Source organism: Heterocephalus glaber, unplaced genomic scaffold (assembly GCF_053883595.1).
Source record: "Heterocephalus glaber isolate CG9 unplaced genomic scaffold, H.glaber_assembly_v1.0 deba00000331, whole genome shotgun sequence".
Taxonomy (NCBI): domain Eukaryota; kingdom Metazoa; phylum Chordata; class Mammalia; order Rodentia; family Bathyergidae; genus Heterocephalus; species Heterocephalus glaber.
The window spans coordinates 1,091,186-1,115,625 of record NW_028258142.1 but is presented as its reverse complement, the minus strand read 5'-3'; the positions used below and the strand labels follow the sequence as shown (position 1 = coordinate 1,115,625).

Genomic DNA, 24,440 nt, shown 5'->3' with positions numbered 1-24,440 from the left:
GATATAGACCTTTTGCCCTCATTGGTCAATATTTTTTTTTGGTACCAGGGATCAAACTCAAGACCTTGTGCTTGTGAGGCAGGTGGCAGCAGCAGTAAGCTAAATCCCCAGCCCCTCATGTGTCAATATTTAACAGAACACCTGAGAATAGTTCACAGAAAATGACAAGAAAAATCAGTTTTACTGATTTTATAAATTAACTTGTAACAAAGCCATATTTTAATAAAGCTGTTGAAATTTGGGACTATTATATACTATACTATTCAATTTCATCTTATCTCCAAATGAATCCTAACATTTGCATATTAAATTTTCATTTATTAGAATTTAAATATAACGTATCTATTTGAAAAGAGTATTAAGGATGTAAATAATTTCAAAATCTACAGAAATGGCATAATCTTAAATCTGGTAAATTAGTCATTTCTAACTTTACATCATTCCTTCATATCCAGACTGGTAAAATTCATTATTATTCTACTTCCTATGTGGTCTTAGCATATTTTATATGCAGTTTTGTACACACTGTTTTCATCTAAGTTCTTGACATCATCGTGTAAAATGTCCAAGCCAGCTATAGAAGCAGTGTGATCAAATTGGCTTCCTCAAAGACCTTATAAAACTGGGTCATATTAGTAAATAATTAGAGAAAACTGTACTTCCAAACAAAGTAAAAAGAAAAAAATCTTGGGCCGAGGATTTAGCTCAGTGGTTCTGCTGCCTGCCTTGCAAGCGCAAGGTCCTGAGTTCAATCTGCAGTACCAAAAAATAAAAAGAAAGAAAAAAATCTGACCTCATGTTTTAAAGTAAGGAGTTATTGATTATGGCTAACAAGTTTATTGCAAAAGAAGAAAAGTCTTTTTTCCATAAAGCATCACAGTCAAGAAACAAGATACATTCTTACTTAGATGGCAGCTGCCACAAGGCAGATGATACAGGTACTAGAGAAGTTGTAACCCATCCACCCCCTGGTGGACACCCAGAAGGGGCAGCTTGGAGAAAACTGGGAGTGCCTCAGGCATTAAACAGACTCACCATATGATGAAACAAGTACACTCCCTGGCATATAATCAAGAGAAATGAGAACATATATTTACACAAAAACTTGTACATGTGGATTCATACATAATAGCTAACAGGTGGAAACAACCCAAGTGGTTTATGCACAGAGTAGAATATTATTCATTCACAAAAAAGAGTGAGGCACTGACAAATGCTACAGTGTGAGTGAACCTTGAGAATGGCGTGCTCTGTGAAAGAAGTCTGTAACGAAAGGCCACATGTTATATGATTCTATTTATATGAAATGCGTAAGATAAGAAAATCTATGGAGATGGAGAACAGATTAGTGATTGCCATGATAGCAAAAGATACAGAGGTTTCTTTTCTGGGAGAGAAAATTTTATAAATTGATTGTTATGATGGTTCTAAAACAATGAATATACTAAAATTCGTTAAATTTAAATGAGTGAATTGTAGTGGTGGCATATGTAAGTTCTGAATCATGTGTAGTATAGAGTCTAGAGCATTCTAAATACATCCTTATATGGCTCATGAAAATGTATTAGTCACAGCTATGAATTTATTAACATGTTAGGAAATTACTAGAACAAATTTAGAGCCCCAAGAAGAGAGAAAGGAGTAGATAAATGTGTTTTCAGAAGAGAGGAGGAGCTCGGCTCTCTGCGGATGCATGAGGATGGGAAGCAACTTTTATTTTTCCCAAATTTTACTTTGTTCAAAAGCAAGAGTTTCTTGTATCTTATGCACACTTCCAGAAGCAGAATTATTCTATTTCTTTTTTCATGGCTAGAAAAAAACAGTCATATCTCCTTTTCTAAGAAAGTTGGTTACAACTGTGTCTTGACACAGATCGGGCTGCCAAGAAGATGGGCAGTGTATTCTTGTGCAGACTGGGAACTGCTTTCCTGCAGAAGGACAGATTTTCATGTCAGCAGGGTTCTAACTCCTGTCTGCACATCAGGTAGACTTCTAGGCTTTTCTCCTTTTTTTCTTGTTTAATAGCTATCTTTTATGTATACATGCTAGCGCCTCAAGTCCAGAAATGATGCTTATCCACAGATCGATCTAGTGGTAACTGGCAGTTCTCTATTCTGAAAATCCAGAACACCTCACCTGCAGTGGAGAACCACCTAGTCCTATAAATCTTCCATTTTGCCTTATTTTGAGGGTGAAGTCTGATACTAACGTGTGATAAACTGGGTCAGATGTGAGGATATGTTACCCTCTTCCACTGGTGATTAAGTTTTTGAACACTTTCAGAGATAGTAATTCAGCAGCCCTCCTCAAGCTGTCAAGAGGACATAAAGACATTTATATGACCTCAGTTACTTTGTTCTGACATCATAACAATGACAATGAAAAGAAACTATACCAACAGATTTATGATATTTTATAAAGTATATTATTGGTAATTTTTGAAGTTTATTTTTAAACTTTAGTTCTGTAGACATTTCCTTTCTTTGTTTGATCAAGATATTATGTTACTCTAACCAAAATAAACCAATGCAGATATTATGACATATCATTAACCATGTTAGAGCATAAAGCTGGTTCAAAAACAGATATGAGAATGTTTCTTTAAACTTGAGAAGCTAAGAATATTTGATTATTCACCTCTCCTCAGACTCAGCATGTCAAAGATAAGTGTTTCTTTCCTCTAAGCCCATTGCCTTTCTGTTCTCCACACAGTCCTTAGCAGTACCACATGATCTCACTGTCACATGTGGAAGCCTGTATGCTTTCATTTCCTTCACCTCAATTTCTGGCCCACCAGCCACCACATTTGAGTCTACAACTCTAATAACTCCTCCCATTCTACTGAATGCACTTCATGTAGCTGTCCCTGGACTTCTGCCTTCAGGGTGCCTTTTCTTGGGGCCCACAAGGCATCTTTATTACCTGAAGCCTCGATGCTTAACCCACACACCTGCAGCTTATCTCTGGTGATTCCTAAATGTGAACCATAGCACTACTGTGCTGTCTGAAAGGCTTTCCCTGACTCATAAGCAACCGGTAGTGGTGGGCATGTCTACATTGGATGGCATCTCCTGTGGATTTGGGCAAAGGGACTTTACTATTTTTTTTTTTTTTTTTTTTTTTACTGGGGATCGAACTTGGGACCTTGCACTTTCAAGGCAGGCAGCGGAACCGCTGAGCTAAATCCCCAGCCCTGACTTTACTTTTTTCTAAATATTGTTATATTACTATTTGAAGTTTTACAGTATGCTAACTTTTATAATGAGAGTTTTTTAGTCAACAAAAAAGATGAACAAAGATGAAGAAATATTTGCAACTCCACATTAGCTTCACACAAAACTACCACCTGGGTTGTTGACTGCTATGTCTTAGGACACTTTCTAGACACTTTCTGGCTCTGTGTCCTTAGAGTCCCTTAGTTCCTGTGGTACCCTAGTTGGATTTTAAGTCCTCCTCCCATCACTCAACACTGCAGGTTCCTTGGAGAGCAGCCATGCATTTGTACTGTTGTATTCATTCATGACCATGCCTGGCATGTTAGCTGACCAAAGTGGACTCAAGCTGTATGGGAAACAGACTGCTGGTCATTGGAGATAGTGAAGGAAGCATATGGTTATCTGAAAACAGTCTTGTAGGAAGGGTGGGCCATAAAACCATATCACTTGAAGGTCAAATAGTAGCTAATTCCCATAACTCAGCAAGACTGCCTCCGAAGTTTAAAGAGCATTTGTGTCCTTGGTACATAATGAAACTTTGATGAAGAACCAAAATTCTTGGAATCACATTGCCACTTCTTTGGTTTTGGAAAACCCCGACAGTCTGTGAAAATTGGAATTAGTTGAGCTGTTGGTGATTTTCCAGACACTCCAGAATAGAAAGAGATAAAGAAGGGAGAGATGAAGAATGGGGCTCTATCCTTTGCTCACACATTCACTGCCTTGTACCACTTTCTAACTGTTTACTCATTGGGCATGGCTTTCAGAGTCCCTTTCATCAGCACACTACTGGGTCTTATAATGTTGACTATAAATATGTACAGATTGCTTGTAGGTATTTCAATACAAATTTGGGGATTTGGGTGAGTGTTGAAAAATTTTTTTTATTTTTTTTTTAAGTTGTAGGAAACCAAGGAGAAAATGCACACCTTAACAATCCTAAGTAAAATTGAGGATCTAAAACTGACAAGACTTATGTGACTTATAAGTTGCCATCTTCCTAGCATTCTAGTGTAGGCTTTGAGATACGCACAGGAAATTGATAACTGCTTTTTGCAAGAAGACAAGCTAAAATTCTTTTTCTTGTAAAGAAAAGGTTGAAGTCATTGTTTATTATAGCACTCTAGAAATCTTCAACAATTATGTAAGATTATATAATGAGAAAGAATTCTTTCCTAGTGCTAAGCATGGGAAACATAGACCAGGAAATTTTTGTTGAAAGTTTAAAAAATATTATATATTCACCTTATTACTTGCTAAAAGAAGTACAAATTTCATTGGAAATAAGGGGATTTTAAAAGTATTTACATGTCATAACACTTTTTAAATCTTAGGAATTCACATTTGAGAGACATTTCATTGATTCAGTGATAATTAAGAATTTAGAGAAATTTTAATATAGAAACTGCTAACCTTATATTTAACTTTGTTTTGCTTGTTTGGAAATTGGACAGTGATTAAAAGTGGTAGAACATTAAATAATCTTTTAAAAATTCCTAACACATATCTTAAATGTGAAAATGAAAACAATAAATTTCATCATAATTTTTAAAGAGCTGTATTGATGTGATGTTTGAAAATCCCAAAGCCTCAGGAAAATAATCTAAATGGTTCATTATTTAGCTTATTGAACTTTGTTGCAGTTAGGTTGACGGATGATAGCAATGTTTCCCAATCACCAAAGTACCTTTTTAAAAGCATTTTTTATTGAATAAAGTGCTTAGAATATTGCACCCTGGAGCTTTATTTAGGGAAATGATTCAATTGATGTTAACCTCAGCTTTGACCTATCAAAATGAAAATGGTTAATATGCAACATTATCATTTAAGAGACTGAACTATTTTTATACATTCTTTATCAACACTATACTCTTATAACCCTATTAGTTCATGGCTCTTGTGTCATCCTGTTCTTTAGAAAGAATGTAAGTTGTAAAGTAGAGTTTTCTAGCTTTATACATTCAGCGTCCATACTATCCCCTATAACCTATCAGTTAATGTCACTTGTGTTTTCTTGTTCCTAAAAAGAATGTACTGTAATTTGTTAAGTAGAGTGCCCTATTTTTTGAGTCTCTGATATTGCAGTTTGTATTCGTCACAGTATGAGCTGTCCTGATTTTCTTTTTCTTGAAATCATAAAGGATCTTTTATCTTACCTACACATGGGCACAGATGAAATTTTATTATACAAATAATGGAATTCTAGAGGAATTAATTTTAAATCCTTAAAAGTCCTCTGAGGCATAAGCATTAAATGTTTGCAATGATGTGTCATCTGTGGTATGTTTGGGGATACTAGGAGGTGTAGAAGTGGTAGTGATATCAAAGTGTAAATAACTGATTTTGTATTCATGATGTGGAGCCTACTTATGCCCTGGTCATTGTTTCTTATGATAAGTGATCAATATTTCATTTTCTCTAAGAGAGTGGAAAGTTCTGCTTGCCTGGCATTTGTCTCTCTAGGCTCAGCATAGCAAGCTCCAGCTGAGTAAACATTAAATGCTCCCTGAAAATTTCTTCACAGAATTAAAATCCAGCCCTCTTCATTGTTTAAGAATGTGTCCAAGACAGTTGCAGAAAACCAGCACAGAACTATGTCATGAATAGTCATAAAAGGATATAAGACTAGGGCCTCAGAGTTTGAAGGTCAATACAGGTGAACAAGGCATAGTGGGACTGAAATCTTGAAGACCTCTGTAGGTTTTAATTCAAAAAGATAAATTGACTGTGATTTCTAATGACTGCTTACTTGTATAAACTAGCTGTTTATTAGTATTTTTCCCCTCTATGGCTACATTTTCTCACATCAGTAAGTTTTGTATGTATTATTTACTTTAGCATGTATATGTGCTAGAATCAGTTAGGATTAATGACAAACCACAGTGGACTATTTAAAAATAAAAGACTGTTATGTCCTTAATAGCATTGCTTTTGGATTTACAGAAGTAAGGGCTAAAGTATGTGGCGTGCTATATTTTTTAATTCATTTTATTGTGTGTGCCTATTGAAGCAAGACTAATTGTGGTGGTTTGTCAATATATTTGTGAAGAGCAAATCATTGTCAGTGACACAAAGCCTTCACTCTGTGACCTTCAAGACCAATAGAGAATAAATACTACATGGCCTATCTGCAAATATCGATTAGTAGTTTTTCCAGATGATCAAATTGAATTTTAAGTGAATAATTCTATTAAATTATAACAATGATTGTAATAACCACAATCAAAACGACCAGTTGTCAGTGATTAAAATTATGATTTATAAAATACATGGAAAAAAATGCATCCTAGAGTAGAGTAGAGTAGAGTAGAGCTAGCAGCTATATGTAATTGCTCATATTAAAAAAGGGATTTTCTACCAAGCTTTTCAAGATTAATAGCACAAAAAGTTTTAGATAATGGAGTCATACAAAAAAATTAATAAAATCTTGCCCTATATTTTATTTTTTTTCTGTATGTGTCCTGCATATACTTTCCTACACTATTTATTATGAAAAAGTATGAGTATATAAATAAAGTACCTTTGACAAAGGTAATTTAGTTTAGTAGTAAATGGCCTATGGAGGAGATTTAGCTTAAGTTCTCACTTAAATACGTTTTTTACATTCACATTTTCATTTTTCACCTTTTATTATTGTCAGTAATCACATTATATATTACAAATTTATAAAAGCTATATATAGCCAGAGAAATAGTCATTTGATATGTACTGTTTATATTCTGAGTTATCATTTTACATTTCAGAGAAAAGTATTCCGGGGGTTATTTCTTGCTATAATGTCAAGCAGCAATTAATTCCATATTAATACAGAAGTACACAAGGAGTACTTCATAAACTGCTTTCTCAGTGTTTTATTTGAATGCGTTTGAACTTGCCTAAGAAGATAAAGTCAAGTGATATCACTGGAACCTCAGTCTCATCAGAGAGCCCATAGCTGAATGCAAGACAGGCTTCCAGATTATGTGGCCAGTAAGTAGTTGAGGAATATGTTCCTGAAAGCATTCAGAGAAAATAGGGAAAGGAGTTGGGGCTGTGACAGAGCACTTGCCTGGCATGCATGATGTCCTGGATTTGATCCCCAGTGCCACCAAAAAATAAACAGGGAAACTTGTTCACTCCTATCTCCTTCCCCTTTTCCTGAATGTGAGGGTCATATGATAGGAACTGTGAGCAGCCATATGTGTTCTGAGCCAAAGACTAGATGTTTCCATTTGCTCTGCAGCAGCTTTTTACTATGTATGTCCTGTTAGAAGATGCTGCATATAGTATACAGTCTGAACAAACAGAGAATGGTAATCTAACAGGAGCCATCAGATCCAGAGAAGCCTTGATGGGAAACAGGGACCAGCTTCTGCACAGGTGTTGGTCCAGATGTGCTCAACAAACAGCACAGGCCAAGATGGGCTTCAGACACTACCTTTGAATCACACCAAGGTCCCTATATCAGTAAGAAGAAAGGAAAACAAGTGAAGTTGGCCTTTAACCAAAGTTATAAAACAAGAAAATAAAACTAAGGACAGTGGGAAGAAAAAAGATAAAGAAAAACAAGTTATGATTGGAAAAGCAAAACATTCAGAAGCTGATTCTTTGAAACATTTATAAATGGGAAAACCAATAGTAAAAAATATTGATACAAGATAGTGAATGCAAACAAAGTCCATATATATGAAATTATGCATATGAAAATGATATAATAGACAAGATTTCTAAGAGCATATTAAAATACTATCCTAATAACTAACATCTTTGAAAACTCAGTAAAATACCTGTATACTGGAAAAACATAGATGAGCAAATCTGAGTTTAAAGAAACCTGAGTAGACCCGAAAATAAATTTAAAACATAACCCAAATCAGCTTTGGACCAGACAGTTTTATAAGTCAATAATTTTGGGCTGGGGATTTAGTTCAGTGGTTTCACCATCTTCTGCGCAAGCACAAGGACCCGAGTTCAATCCCTGGTGCCCCCCCCCAAAATAATAATTTTGAGCCACAGTCTCACACTATAAAAATGTGTTGGGAGCAAGAGAAAGTTTTCAAAGGCTTCTAATTCATCCTATAAAGTGAATTTCATTCTAATCCTAAAATCTAACCAAGATAACATATATAAAATAAAAAATTTCCAGATAAATCTTATGAATAGAGATAAAGAAATCCTAAAAAACAATGTCAAGTCAAACTTTGCAGTATAGTAAAGGAATACCATTCCATGACCAAGTAACATTTATCATGGGATTACAAGAATGAGTCAGTGCTAGAAAATATATTAATGTCACTTTATAGTTCGGATTATTAGAAATTTTGTTAAAAGATATTTATGTTAAAATTCAGCATGTATTCTTGATCAAAACTAGCTCAAAAATATCAAAATAGATATTTTCTTAACCTAGCTCATGATACCATTCCTACCATCATACCAAGTAAACACCAGGATTATTCCCATTACCGTGAAAAGTAACACAAGGATGGCCGTGGTCACTAGGGCTGTTGAATGCGTTAGGGTATTCTGTGGATCTGTATTTCACATTAGGATATTGTGTGAGTAAATATTTTACTGGCACAAAAAGACCTTCTGGAAAGAACACTGGACTAGAAGTTAGGATTTCTAGTTCTAGATGAGTGGAGAAGCCATTTACTACTTGAGATATGGTTTGTCAATCAAAGGAGAACAGGGTTACATGTTTCAGTGTACCAGTGATTTCAGAGCCTGGGCGGCTCTCTAGTACTCACTGTAATATCCCAAAAATATCTCAGGTCTTCTTTCTCCTTCTTTCTCCTAAACTTCCCACAAGGAACAGTATCTAAATATTGTTCTAAATATTAGTGTCTAAATATGAGGTGTATATTGTATTTGTGGGTTGGAAGATTTCTAAAATGTCAGTTTATTTTCTATAAAGATTCCAAGGGAATTTCATGGAGAAAGAATGTCCTTTAAATAGTGCACAAAACAGCCATATACAAAAACAGAACCTTTACCAGTATTGTTCAGCAGATAAAAATTAACTCAAACTGGTACAGGCCAAACTGGTATAGTATAAAAATTTCTAAAAGATCCCCCATATGAGCAAGCAATCCCACCAGACAAGTGGCACCTCTCCCCCATGCAAGCAGGCAGGCCCACTGGGTGTGCAGTGCCCCCTGAATCAAAGGCACAATCTACCAACTCCAAGCTGGCTATACATTTTGCTTCCCCAGGACATGGGGCAGCAGAGACAAGGACTAACCAGTGGACCTAACAGCTAGGGAGAGAAAGGAGCAACCAGACCCCACAACTGAGGATATTAAGTCCAACAGCCTACACGAACCCCTCCCTGCGGCCTACATCCAGTAGAGACCAGAGTGCTGATTGTGTCCCCCATCTATAAACAGGAGGAAAGGTACACTTTGGCGTGGACAATAATCACAATCTGTGTGGAACAAACAGGGAGGCCTCTGGTGTAAGAAGGCACCTCAAAAACTCACAGGCCCTAAAGCTAGGCATAAAACAATCATGACTGGCTAAATCCTAAGACTACAGATCTTGGAAAGAACCACTCATTAAATAACACAAGAATTTGTTCTTTGAGTCAAATCTTTTTTTGCTTTTTCTATTTTTTACTATTTTTATCTTTCCTTCATCTTTTTTGGAGAGTGGGTTGAGGGTTTTTTTCTCCCTTATTTTACTCTTTCAGTTTCTGTCCTTTTCTTCTTAATGTGTTTTTGCTGTTTATCTCTTTTCTGTTTATCTCTTTTTCTTGTTCTTTCTTGCAACTATTTTCCATCATGATTGATTTCCTTTTGCCCTAAATAGGGGCTCCCATCTTATTATTCTCCTCCTCATAACCCATTGATTTTTCAAATCTGCATTTTGGTTTTTTCAGTCTCCAGTTCCCCACCCCCTCTAGCTTTACTAATATAGCTACTAAACGTTACGAATTTCCGGATAGCTAGTTAACTTTACACCATTGCTGTTGAATACATTGTTAGTACAGATAAAATTGTTCCATTTGGTAGATATTTACTCTCAGCCAGTTGTAAGTTGGTATTTGGTTTTTCTTAGTGATAGATCTCTTTTCTGTGGTTACAGATGGTACTTTATTTATCAGATCATAGCTCAATAAAGTTAGAAATAAACAACAAAAGAAAGGACAAAAATCATGCAGATGCGTGTAAATTAAACAGTACACCCTTAAATAAACAGTGGGTTACAAAAGAAATCAAAGAAAAAATAAGACATTTCTAGAATTAAATGATAATGCCAGTACAACATACTAGTACTTATAGGACACGATAAAAGTCCTAGGAGGGAAATGTATAACTGTAAATGCCCACATCACAAAAACACAGCAAGCCCATATAAATAACTTAACAGTGCATCTCAAGATCCTAGAAAAACAAGAACAATCCAAATCCAAAGCTAATAGGAAGCAAATTATAAAGATCAACCCAAAAATCAGTGAAGTTGAGATCCAAACAAAACAAAAAATACAAAGAAATAATGAATCAAAAAGTTGGTTCTTTGAAAGAATAAACAAAACAGACAAATCTTTAGCCAATTTAACTTAAAAGGACAAAAAAGACCCAAATCAATGCAGTTAGAAATGAAAAAGGCAAAATCACAACAGACATTGCTGAGATAAAATTATTAACAACTACTTTACAAACCTGTATGCCAATAAATTGGAGAATTCAGAAGAAATGGACAGATTCCTAGATATTTAAAGATTACCAAAATGGAACCAAGAAGGTTTAAAAATCCTGACTAATCCAACAACAGACAATGAAATTGAAGCAGTTAATGAAAAAAAAACCCTACCAACTAATAAAAACCCAGGTCTGGATGGCTTCACTACTGAATTCCACAAAAAGCTTCAGGGAAGTTCTAACGCTAGTACTCCTCAAGCTTTTAATGAAATTGAAAGGCAAGGTCTTCCTCCCAAAGTCATTATTGAAAGCTACCATTACCCTGATCCCAAAACCAGACAAGGATGCAACAAAAAAAGAGAACTACAGACCAATCTCTTTAATGAATATAGATGCAAAAATCCTCAACAAGATCCTGTCAAACACAGTACTACATATCACGAAGATCATATATCATGGCCAAGTAGGCTTCATCCCAGGGATGCAAGGATGGTTCAACATAAGCAAATTAATAAATGTAATACATCACCTAAACAGAAGCAAGGACAGAAGTCTTCTCAGTACATTGATCATTTCAATACACAGAGAACAAGTCTTTGAAAATGTACCAACACCCTTTTATGATAAAAACCCTGAAGAAAATAGGTATAGAAGAACCTATCTCGATCTGATAAAGCCATTTATGAGCATCCTACTGTCAACATCATATTAAATGGAAAAAAATGGAAAGCTTTCCTCTATAATCAGGAACAAGATAAGAATATCCACTGTCACCACTTCTGTTCAACATAGTACTCAAAACATCACCAGAGCAATTGGGCAAGGAAAAGAAATGAAAGGGATATACATAGGAAAGGCAGAAGTCAAATTATTATTTGCAAATGACATGATCCTCTACATAGAAGACACAAAAACTCCACCAAAAGACTCTTAGAATTAATCACCAAATTCGGTAATGTAGCAGGATACAAAATGAACATACAATAGTATTCCTGTAGACTAATAATGAACCCACTGAGAAAGAAATTAGGGGAAAAATACCATTCACAGTAACACCAAGAAAAAATACTCAGGAATTAACCTAAGGAAGTGAAATACCTCTACAGTGAAAACTAGAGAGTTCATCAGAAAATAGATATCTCCTGTTCTTCCATAGATAGAACCAATATAGTCAAAATGGTCATACTTCCAAAATTGATAACAGTTGTAATGCAGTTCCAAAACTCCCAACAGCATTCTTCATAGGACTGGAGAAAACAATCCTAAAATTCATATGGAACCCGAAGTGTCCCAGAATAGTAAAAGGCATCCTGAGTAAAAAGAGCAAAGCTGGAAGCATCACAATCCGAGACCTGACATTATATTACCAAGCTGCTGTGATAAACAGTATGGTACTGGCACAAAAAAAGACATCAGTGGAACAGAATAGAATGTGCAGAAACAGGTTCAAGCATATTCAACTATTTGATCTTTGACAAAGAGGCCGAAAACACACTCTAGGAAAGATAACCTCATTAATGGTACCGAGAAAACTGGCAGTTCACGTGCATATCTCTCACCATGTATTAAACTAAAATCAAGATGAATCTAAGAACTAAGTGTTTTAACATGCTAGAAGACAAAATAGGTGAAATTCTTTAAGTCATAGGTATACGGAAAGACTTTCTGAACAGAACCCCAGTTGCACAGGAAATAGTATGATTCAACAAATGGGATCATATCAAATTTAAAAGCTACACAGCAAAAGAAACAAGCAGTAAAACAAAAAGGCAACCTACATAATGGGAAAAAAATTGCCAGCTATTCCTCAGACAGAAGACTAATATCTAGGCCGGGGATTTAGCTCAGTGGTTTTGCCGCCTGCTGCGCAAGCACAAGGACCTGAGTTCGATCCCCGGTACCAAAAAAAAAACAAAAAAGACTAATATCTAAAATATATAAAGAACTCAAAAACATTAGACCATTCCCCAAAATAAAAGACCTAATCAAAAAATGGGCAAGCAGGATGTATAGACACTTCACAGGTGTGCAAATGACCAATAAATACATGAAAAAATCCTCCTTGACATCACTGGTAATTAGTAGATAAATGCAAATTAAAAGAACTCTGACATTCCACTTACCTCACAAAGAATGGTCATTATCAAAAAATCAAATATAATAAATGCTGGCAAGGCGGTGGGAAAAGGAACCTTCTGCGTTGTTGGTGGGAATATAAACTAGTCAAGCTACTATGGAAATGAGTATGGAGATTCCTCAAAAAACTGAACCTAGAAATTCTTGACCCAGCTATTCTCTTTCTAGATATCTTCCTGAAAAAGTTAAAGACATCATATTACAGTGATACATGCATACTCATGTTTATAGCAGCACAATTTGTAAATAGCTAAATTCTGAAGCAGCCTATATGTCCATCAGCAGATGAATGGATAAAGAAAATATGGTGTTTATACACAATGAAGTACTATTTCACCATTAAGAAAGGTAAACTTGAGTCTTTTTTAGGGAAACAGATGCACCTTGAGACAATAATGTTAAGTGAAATAAATCAGACACACAAGCTTAAATATCACATGGTTTCTCTTAAATGAGAAACCCAATATATAAATAAAGGGCAAAATGAAAGTTAGATAATAGGAAGTAGGGAGATAAATCCTTCCCAGGGGAAGGACATGGAGGTGGAGGAAGGAGAGGGAAAGGGGATGAAAAAAGGAATTGAGATGTGTTATGTACATGAACCAACCCCACACAAGGAATGTAAACATGTGCAACAAACATATTAATATATTTTAAAATAACTTTAAAAATTCGAGAAAAAAACATAAAGAGTAATCTTCGTGGCCTTGAGTTAGGCAGTGATTTCTTAGGACATAAAAGAGCACAAATTTACAAAGAAAAATGTTGGTAAATTGCACATCAATGTTCTTCATTCATAATGTTCTTCAAAGGACATTATTTAGAAAAGTATGACTCACCACAGACTTGTAAGTTTTCAAGATATGTATCTTCTAAGTGACCAGTATAAAATTTCAAAACTCAATAAGAAAGGAACAACTCAATTTAAACATTAGCAAAATGATTTGAACAACTCTACATATCACCAAAAAGTTATGACTATTAATTAATACCTTAATACCATAAAAGTAATTTCATGGGTTTTAACTGCAGAAAAATGTTAAGAAACATAGCAGCAATAGCTAAAAGTCAAGAGGAGATCAATGTAAATGGTGTTAAGTTGCTGTCAGGTCCTTAAAGAACAGGAAAAAATGCCTATTTATATTAGACTTTGATGTCAGGAATGATGCTGTCAACAGTGGGTTTACCACTAAAGAACTGAAAGAGTGTGTCACTGTCAAAGTTAATAGAAATTTGGCCTCTGTAGGGTAGAATATACCCTGTGCTCCTTGGAGAAATGGCTGACTATAACTGGGACAGAAATTATTCAGGATGAGCCTCAAGTATGTATTAGTGCTAAAAAATAAGGACATGCTGAAATTATGAACAAACAACAAACCCCACAATTGAGGAGTATCTCCCTGGAAGAGTTCTTAATGGCTGAAACTAGAACAATTTAAAATAACAAACAAAATAAGTACTACTCAGTTATAACCCAAAGTATGAAACAAATATCCATGAGTGATACTGATGATTCACTGATTCAAATAAATGAGAGAGAATGGACACATCTCCCATGCAGAAGCATTCCTGTCCAGAATAGTTTATGTGGATACTTCACTGTCAGGGAGGGAAAGCATAATCCCCCAGTCTTTAGATACAAGGTACATATACTAACTTCCTGCCTAAGAGTGCAGTATTAAAAGAGGAAAATAAAAGACTAACTTTCAATGGAGACACCTGACAAACACTCAGCCTGGTGCTCAAGACCACCATCAGTAATGGTAAGTCATTTTGATTGCATGATGAGAAAGGTATCTTACTTCTGTGTTCTTCTGCCTCAGAACCCACAAGCCCGGTCTCCCATAAGAAAAACATCAACAAACATAAATTAGCGATATTCTACAAAACACCTTACCAGTCACCTTCAATACAGTCAGGTTCATCAAAAATAAGGAAAGCCTTTGAAATTGTCACAACCTAGAGGAGCCTGAGGGACATGGTAAATGTAATATGAATGCTGGATAGAATCCTGGGACAGAAGACTGAAAAAACTACAGCCATCTCAATAAAATATGGATTTAAGTTTTAAAAATGTAATCTGTTTGCTCACATTTTATTGATGACATAACAAAACATTGTATATGTCTACCTTGGAACAAAACTGCCAGTCAAAATTTTTCGAAAGTGCTGTTTCCCTTTTCATAATTATTTTGCAGTAATGGGTTAAGCAGTTTTCTTTATTATATGCAACGTTTAATGTAGTATTTTATCCTATCATTCTGTTACATAAAAGGTATTAGGGTAATTATACATAGTACCATGGTTTCAGATGACACAGTGGCCACTCAGTAACATTTCCTTAGTGGAGCTGTGCAAAGGTTTCAGGGATTATGGTCTCTGTTTAGTTTTTATACTTGTGAAGCTGAAATAATGTCAAAATAGGGAAGAGATGTACTTCTTCAGGGCACATATTTCATCATGACCAATCATGTGGTATTCTGATGAAAGCCAATGTTCCCAGCTCCCAGGCTGCTCAAATTGGTTAGATCTTTCATGCAGTGTTTTTCATTGTCTGGTCTCTACACTGTATGGAAGCATAAAGGAACTTTTCGGTAGATTTGCAGGAAAGTTAGAGGTTGGTAACCAAGGGTAGAAAACAAATACTGAATAACAAACTTATCTTAGGACTGTTGAAGTATTGATGACTTTTTCAAGATATATGAACTTGTCTCCCAAAATGTTTTAAATTTGAAAATGAAATATATTTATATGAGTCATATAAATATGAGTCGATTCAAGTCTGAATTAAGAAGTGGGACATACAACAGATTAAAGTAGGATGTTATTAATGCTTTTCATGGCTAATGTTTTATATTTCATTGTCTTCTTCAGTGAGGTAAAACTGCTTCTTCAGCCTTCATCCATTATAAGCTTTTCTTTTTCAGGTGACTTATACTTTGTGTATACTGAAATGTTTTAAAGGCAAACTAGTAATTTAAAGCGGGAGAGAGACTTCTTAACCTCAGAAACCCAGAGTGCACTGGGCTGTCTGCCTATCCACATATGTGCTCCCAACACCCGTGAGAGTCTCCACACCAGGAACACTGAGAACACTTTCCATATGTATTTTTTGCTTGCATCTTGAAAATTCCATTCAGTTTTCCACTTTAAATCACTTTAAGAGATTTTTAGGTTCAATTTACTTGAGAACTATGTTGTCATGCTTGCTTACGTGTCTGCAGCAGTGAGCAGGTGAACGCACAGCCAAGCTGGCTTGCATCCATCTGCACAGCCCTGTCATCTTTCTCAGTAGGGAAATCCCTCTCTTCCCTGTACAGTGGGATCTGGAGCCACAGGGGACACCGCTGTGCAGATTGTCTTCCCTGGGTCAGTGGGCAGCTTCAGTGTCTTCCTGCACTCATGACTTGAACAGTCTGACCACTTGTCTGGTAATGCTGTCACTTTTATACCAGGAACTGATAAACCCTTGAAACGTGTGTAGGTTTTCTGTTGTGCAGTCTTGGGAATAAAACCCAGTACCTCATGCATGCTAGGCAATTGCTGTACTACTGAGTCACATCCTCAGCCCTTAAAGTATTTATATTTTAATTGCTTAAACTTGCATAAAGAAAGCAGAATCAAACTGCCAATGAATGCCATTTAAGTTTTTTTAGTTTTCATTTCTATATTTAACATCACTACATGTAAGTTATTTCTAAGATTATTCTAAAAAGAACACCACACATACATTTCACATACACACTGGGAATTCTCTGGAGTTTTTTTGTTTTTTTTTTTCACTACTCAAATCCTCACTAAATCTACTCCAGACTATCAGGTGAGATATCAGAGCTCATTCCAGAGAATTAGGGATGTAGCTCAGTAGTACAGCACTTGCCTAGCACACGAGGTCCTGGGTTCAATCTTCAAGGTCCTGGGGTGGTGGGAATGGCATCATAAGCAAAGCTTAACATGTACATGATAGTGTTATAATTCATATGTCTCGATCCCAGGAGACTCTAATTTAATTCATATGTCTCACTGCTGGACAGCTCTGAATTAATTTTATTAATAAAAAGATGGATAAAACTGATTAGGTCTGTTTGTACCACCAGAGGTACAAGCTGCCTGACGGGACAGTCATGCTTATACCACTGGTGGTTCAAGGCAGAACTGTAGACTTGCTATCATTGGGTCAGCCTTTCCTGGGACACAGCATCTGGACTTGTCTGACTTCAGTAAGAAAGAGCAGGCATGTGTATGATACTGAATCCATAGGCATAAAGTCACAGCAAATACTCTGAAGAGGCTACATATCCTCCTCCAGGGTATTTTGCTTTGTAGTTACTTATTTATAGACCTAATCCAGAAATGTTTAGTTTTGCATTATTGGAAGAATTCTTCCTAACACTAAGCAAGTTACATTAAGAAAGACAATAATTAAAGCATCTACCTGGTGAAAAACTTGAATACTCCCCCCACCACCACCTTGGTTTGTGATATATAGAGAGTTAATCCACAGAATGCTTACCAGTTAAAAACAATTGGACAGAATGCTGGTCTAGGTATAAGAAGCTAATGTGATTTTTGTTATAAGCTGCTAACTCACAGGGGTTGTGAAATCAAGCATAAACTAAATAATAAACAGATGGGAGTCACCAAATATAGAATGCGTCAGTACTGACTGCAGTGGGGCACTATGAGATGACAGGGTATTCACCCAAAGATGCAATTTACAGGTCACAATGTAATAGTAACCTTTCACTGTGTAAATTGAAAATTAATCTTGAGAGTATTAGATCATTTGTAGCTTATAGAGGCATTGTGTTGAGAAAAAATGTGCAGAGTGTCATTCTTGTTTTAGGTTTAAAGTAGCCTTGTAGTAATATACTCTTTTTCCCCCTAGACAGGAGTCAGTTCTGTTGATGTCCATGTGTCTTTTTTTCAGTGCTATAATTTGGAGTGTCTTGCTGACATTCTAAATTACAGTATTGGATCATCGGTAGATGATGTTAGGCTCTTAGTGCACTTCAGTTTCTTAGTAACACCCTGGAGACTCAGAGTGAGAGTACTAATTCCAGTTCCACTGGTGACGCACCATTTAGCATTTAGTGCATAGTCCTCACCAACAACAGAACACCAGTGTCAAGAGAGTGGATGCATGCTGCTATTGCTACGTGACAAATTACCCTCTAAAACCTGGGATATCGAAAGCCATTTGATGTTTTCATAGATACATTCTTTTCTTCAGTCAGTTGAGTCCCTTAAGTAGGAGTTTTCTCACCCTGTATTCCTACCCCAGGAGGACATGACAGGGCTCTGTAGTTATAGTGACTCAGTGACTTTCCAAAGGTATCCTCAGAGAAAGACCTTCACTATTTTCTCACAGAACATGAAAACGAGGAGCAAAGAAATTCTTACAGTATTTGATAAGAATTAAGTATTTCATCTACTACTATATGTATAATTTATCTTCTGGGAAGAGGGTAGAAAGATCTAGTAATATCATCAAGATGAACAAAAATCAAAAGTTGCTGATTTCATTCATTTTCCATAAAAGGATGAAGCATTGATCACATGTTGAGAATGAGATGCTCCATATTTTCTAGTGTATAATTCTGAGTGTCTCCCAGAACAGTATACTTTCGAAATGTAGCAAAATACTTTACCTGTGGTTTGACACTCCCAGAGTGCAACAGAAAGTTAGGGCCTTCATTATTCTTGCTTTATATTCAAGCATACTTTGTTAAATTTTATATTCGTCTGTTGTGTATATTTTCCAATTTGATCACAGTGTTTAGATACCAAGAGGTATTACCTGTGTAAGGACACCATTTAATTTTCTAGTCACATATTAAGCACTAAGATTCAAACTTTTTCCTAAAGTGTAATTGTTCAGCCAGTCATGTGTGCAGGGACAGGTGTACCATAGATGCCCTGACCTTATCTGTGGCATTAACTAAAGAGATCTGATGTAACTTCTCTCCTACATATGAAAACTGATTAATTTCACTGTGTTGCTTATAGCAAAATAATAATTCCAATACATTTAAATCTTTTGACATTATAATATCAACTATACAATTTTATTAATGAAATTTGTATTTTTATTCATGAAATTTGTATTTCTAAATAAGTTTGGGCTGAGGAGAAATTTGAACACTGTATGTGCTCATTCAGAATGCATACTTTGAATTATGCTCAGCAGCTAGGCTTGTGGAATGAACCAGAGGGTAGATAGTAGGGTCAGAGATCAATGCAGAAACAATGAAGGAAGCAGAACATGCCAACCAGCTCTGCTGCAGCCTCCGAGCCTTTCCAGGTTCTGGACAGAGCTGCTGATGCCCCTAGGAATGGGTTGTATGCAGTACCTCAGCTTACCTTTTTTTTAATCTACCAGTAGTTATGACTAATTGTGTACCACTTGGAAACAGCAAATGGTACCTCATCTTACTTTTTGTTTTCTGGGGCACAGATGAAAAACTCCATTGAGAAAGGCTATTTTACCATCCCTCATGCCTTCTTTACAGAAATGCGTTTCTGATTTTGTAACTGAAAAAAAAAGTATCGTATAACTTCATTCTTGATCTTGATTTTTCTGTAATTATTCCATTATAGGCTTACTTTATTATGTAAGCTTTTAAAAGATTAGAGAGTTTTGATGGTTTTTTCTGTGATACATTATCTACATATAATTTGTAAATGTAATAATTTGGGGGGGGGTATCGGGGATCAAACTCAGGTCCTTGCACTCATGAGGCAGACTTGGTGCCACTGAGCTAAATCCGTGGCCCTAAATGTAATAATTTTTAAGTGTCTAAATAGATATATGTCTTTATTATCCTAAAACAGTAGTCCTGTTTGTATAGTTTTTCCATTTTTGAGATCCTGAGAAATGTTTGGGAAAGGCCCACTAGAGAGAGCCTGAGTGGCATTCAGGGTGTCTGCTACAGGTCTCTTCAGGACAAAGCCTGCGTGTTGATTTTCAGTCATGCCAGTATATGGCCGAGAGAAGTGAGGAAGTATCCTCTTACCATTCAGCACAGGGCATTTGATGCACTGCTTTTCAGCTCCACTCCGAACTCTGTGCTTGCACAAGCCTCTCAGTAGTCCTGGAAAGCTGGTGAGTGATAGTCCCCTAATGTCCCTGACACTTCTTTCATTGTACCCTGCATACTGGGAGCTCTCAGCATGAAAAACAAGGAAACAGCTCTCCAGTTCAGATTCTGGAAATCTCACTAGAAGTATTCTGCAGTTGGGTTTGTGGAAAGTTGCTTAGAAAACCTGACTCTAAAAATGATTCCTAGTCTGCCTGAGCGAATTTAGTGGTTTCTGTGAGAAAGGACTAAGCATACAACCTCACAATTGATTGGTAACTTAAGTACACTGAACAGTGTGATGCAGTACAGTCACCAGTTGCTTTTCCAGTAGCATGTCTTAGATCATAGTGACCTGAGAGTTGGCTTCAATCTGGCCATTGTACAGAAGAAGAAGCTGAGATTTTAGGGGGTGCAGCCATTGCCTAAACTCTAGAACCTCATCTAGTCAGCCTAGAATTTAAAATGTTCTTGAAACAATTTGAATTCCCAAAATCCAAGATAAATTCCTGAAAGGGTAGGTGCTAGTGAGACCTGAAGGGAAAGATGAACTCACCCTGCCTTGTGAGAGATGGGCTTGGAAGAGGCCCCCCTAGGCTCTGGAGATGTCCACATTACTGGAGGTGACAAGGCCGTGCCTGGAGAACAAAGGCAAGGGGTGGTCTGACTTCAGAAAATCACAGAAAAACTTGTGGTTTTATTGAGCTGTCTGTCTGATGAACTCTCTAACCCCTGTGGCAGCACTGCTATATTGTAGGTAGTATATCATTGGATGTTGCTTCTTTAACTGCTAATAAGGTTAGTATATCATGTATTAACTAATTAATGTCTTGTAATGAAGCTTTTAAGGGCTTTTTCAGAAAACATTTATTGTAATAAAATAGTTTATAACATTAAAATTACTCTTCCACTTGTGATTTTTAAATTTTAATAATAAATAACTTTAAATAGCATTAGCTCTGATTTTCAAGTACCTACATGTGCCAGGGAACTTACTGAATTCACATTTAGATCAGCATGTTTTCCATATTACAGAGAAGGAAGTCAGGCCTCAGCCAAGTACAGAACAGGATGAACAGCTCTGGTCAGGCTCAGGGCCCCAGCCTTCCATCTCCTTTGCTGTTTTGTCCCCTTTCTATTGGCTAATAGTTAAGTGGACATATTTATGTACAGTTGATTAACCAGCCACCAGTTGTTCGCTTATGTTAGAAAAAAGTCAAGATAGACAACTCAAATTTTTTGCTCCTTCATGGGTCCCTAGAATTTGAGTAGAGGAAATTTGATGACTTATATGATTTCTTGCCTGGCCTCTGGGACTGGCCAGTATGTGCTGTCTTCCAGGATTTAAACCTGTCTCATTCTGGGGAGCTAGTCAGCACAAACAGCAAAGAAATCTTTATGATGCATATATTAGTCTGTTTTAAACAGTAAGGCCAAGAAACACTTTGCCATATTGCTTATTGTTCACCTGTAGAAGTATCATTCAAAAATATACATCTGACATGGCCACAAAAATGGAACATTCTCAATACTGTATGTGTCTCTGGATCTACCATGTCTTAAGGAGCTTTCTGTGTGCCAAGGTACTGTGCCATTTCTGCACAGCATCCACTAGGTAGTCAGACCTCACACGCTGTGGTCTCTTCAGGTTGCACTGGTGCGGTGGACAGAGAGCATTGGGCTCACTCTGGTCAGCAGGGACCTCACGTCTATGCAGCTGAAGACTCCTGGTGGCCAAGTTCTGACCTACTGCATCCTGCAGATGTTCCCCTTCACTTCTGAGAGCAAGCGGATGGGCATCATTGTCAAAGTACGCTCACATCATATTGACTTTACTCATAGGGCCTACATACTCAAGTCATTTATTTTAAAGTAGATACAAAATATTTCCCCCAGAAAGGTAAAATTTAAATATTTACTCAAATGCCTTATGCTTGTTTTACTTTTTAAAAAATAAAACTAGTAATTTTTTACCAAGAAGCTAGTCAGCTGTAATGATATGAAATATCTGATGATATAAAATAATACTCTTAAGACTGCAAAGGAAGAATATGTAAAGGATATTATTAATTTTTAAAATCAACTATACTTATTTTGTCTTCCAGAAAAGTATCATGCCAAAGAGTTTAAATTTAATAATGATTTATGATTGTAAAGTTACTGAAGTATACCTCTATTAAGGTTTTCTTGGCAAAACTATATCTCTGAAGTCTGCTAAATATAAAGCATTGAATCAAACTTTGAAAATTTGAGAGAATCAATGCTTACATTCCAGCCTACATTTTTATTCACTAACAAATTCTGTTTCAAAAATTTCATCAAAACCTCTCAAGAAATACAATGATATATTCTCAATTTTTATTGTGCTAGCATTTAAGCGATAATTTTCACCAAAAAAAATGTGCAAATAGCTCATCACAAAGGAATATGTTCACTAAGAATTGCTTTTTCCAGTGCATTTTATATTAGGCCAGCAGTTATTTGCAAAGAGTGATGTGACCCTACTGTCCCTGTGTGTATTTTCACTATTACAGGATGAGTCTACAGCAGAAATCACATTTTATATGAAAGGTGCTGATGTTGCTATGTCCACCATTGTCCAGTACAACGATTGGCTGGAAGAAGAGGTAAATTATTTACTCTTGGAATTGTGTAAAATGTTTTCATAAAATTTAATAAACAGATAGCAGAAATAGTATCTTTTCTCCAAATTATAGACACTGATATCATTGGAATAAGTTGAGCAATCAAAATTTCTAACCAGACACCAATCGTTGCTAGAGACAATAGCATATTCCAACTAAATTATTTTAAATGCTTATGGTTCTCCTCAGTTTCAGAAAGCAGAAAGGAATCCTGGTTAATTGTAAATAATTTGATTCTATTGAAATTGCTACTTTTTGTTTTAGGTATGAGGTATATAGAGGTGTACAACTAGGTCCTTAAAAAGAATATTCCATATGTAGTGTGGAAAGTAGGAAAAAGCATTGAAGTCATTCATGAGAATTTTGAAGTAATTTCACATGCACAACCAAAATTAGACTTTAATATTTTTATTTGGTTACCTAAATATGTGCAAAGTGATTATAATTAGAATTTTAATCAATGCTAATTTGTTCACTTAAAAATAGAAAATAAAGAATGCATACAACCAATCCTATATTAAATCCTTCCTAAATAAATCTGATTTGTAGTTAGCTTCATATTGTATTATTTATTGTTAATTTGATATATTAATCCATAGTTGGATTTCAGAGTAAGACTAAGGCTAAATATAATCATAAACCTGGACTTTCTTCCTATCTGTGTGTTATTGTCGGTGTTAGTATCTCTCATCTCTCTCAGACTTCAGAGAAGATCTGTCTGGACAGCAGCCACACCTGATGTCTGAGATAGTATTGGCAATATGAATCAATAGCTCCTTGAGGGCACTTTGATTTAATCAGGGGCATGAATAAATTAGACTCCCTGAAGACCTAGTAAAATGCCATAAAAATTACTTTTGGTCATAATGATGTGCAATTAATTGTAAAATACTTGTTTAATTTATTTAGCTTTATGAGGTCAAATCAATAAATGTCTTGCAACAGACAGATATGTCAGATTGCTTTTCACACAGATAACTTTATTAAAATGCCTATGTACATTTATTATCTCAACATTATATTTCCTTTCTGTAGATAAATCTTTTGACCCTACACCAGTGTCTTTTTGTAATGTGGTAGTCTGAAAGCCTCTTGTTCTGTTAAGAAACAAAGCAAAGCAATGGCTCTCAGAGCCTGGCTTTGTTGTAAGCTTTTTGCCTCAAGTAGGTCTTAGGGTTGGCTTCCTACAGCAAACAGTTGTTCTTTAAATGTGTAAGGAAAAGTACTCTTTACTGATGATATAACGGAAAGGGTCATTTTTGAAAATCTGAAATGTCAGAATATTTAATTCTGCGAACATACTAAAAATAATAATGTTCTGAGTAGAAAGAGGGGTAGAGAGAGTCAGCCTCATTCTCTCTTAAGACAAACTTGAATTAAATCTTGGCATGCTATCCCCAGGGGAAAAAACCACAACTCACCTTTGTATTCCAGTAAAGTCCCCTCCCTCATCTGCATAACCTGATCCTGTGAACATCCTCATGTGATGCAGTGATGGTGCCCTTTACCATCTCCATATCCTGGTCATATGGGCATCCTGAACATGGACACTGGGATGGACATAGCTCATGGACATTTAAAGGGCAGTGCGGGACCAAGGGTTTCTCCAGCCCTGCCTGATGCCTACCACAGCCTCCAAATTTAGCAGTGTGCATCAGATCCAATAAGTAGGATGAATTAAAAAGGAATTTTCAAAAATCTGAATAGTTTAATCATTTTTATATGCCTACAGATTAATCTACT

At 36.0% G+C, this 24,440-nt stretch overlaps 1 protein-coding gene across 8 annotated transcripts in view; it reads left to right on the top strand.

The window, feature by feature from the left end:
• Atp9b (ATPase phospholipid transporting 9B) overlaps positions 1 to 24,440 on the top strand; it is a 305,926-nt gene that overhangs the window by 236,726 nt on the left and 44,760 nt on the right. For 7 of the 8 annotated variants that reach the window (XM_087188815.1, XM_087188837.1, XM_004861921.3 and 4 more), the window contains 2 exons: positions 21,701 to 21,862; positions 22,587 to 22,679. In XM_087188815.1, coding sequence (XP_087044941.1) covers positions 21,701 to 21,862; positions 22,587 to 22,679 — 255 coding nt within the window. The remainder of the gene's footprint in view (positions 1 to 21,700; positions 21,863 to 22,586; positions 22,680 to 24,440) is intronic. The other variant, XM_087188832.1, reaches the window with a different exon arrangement.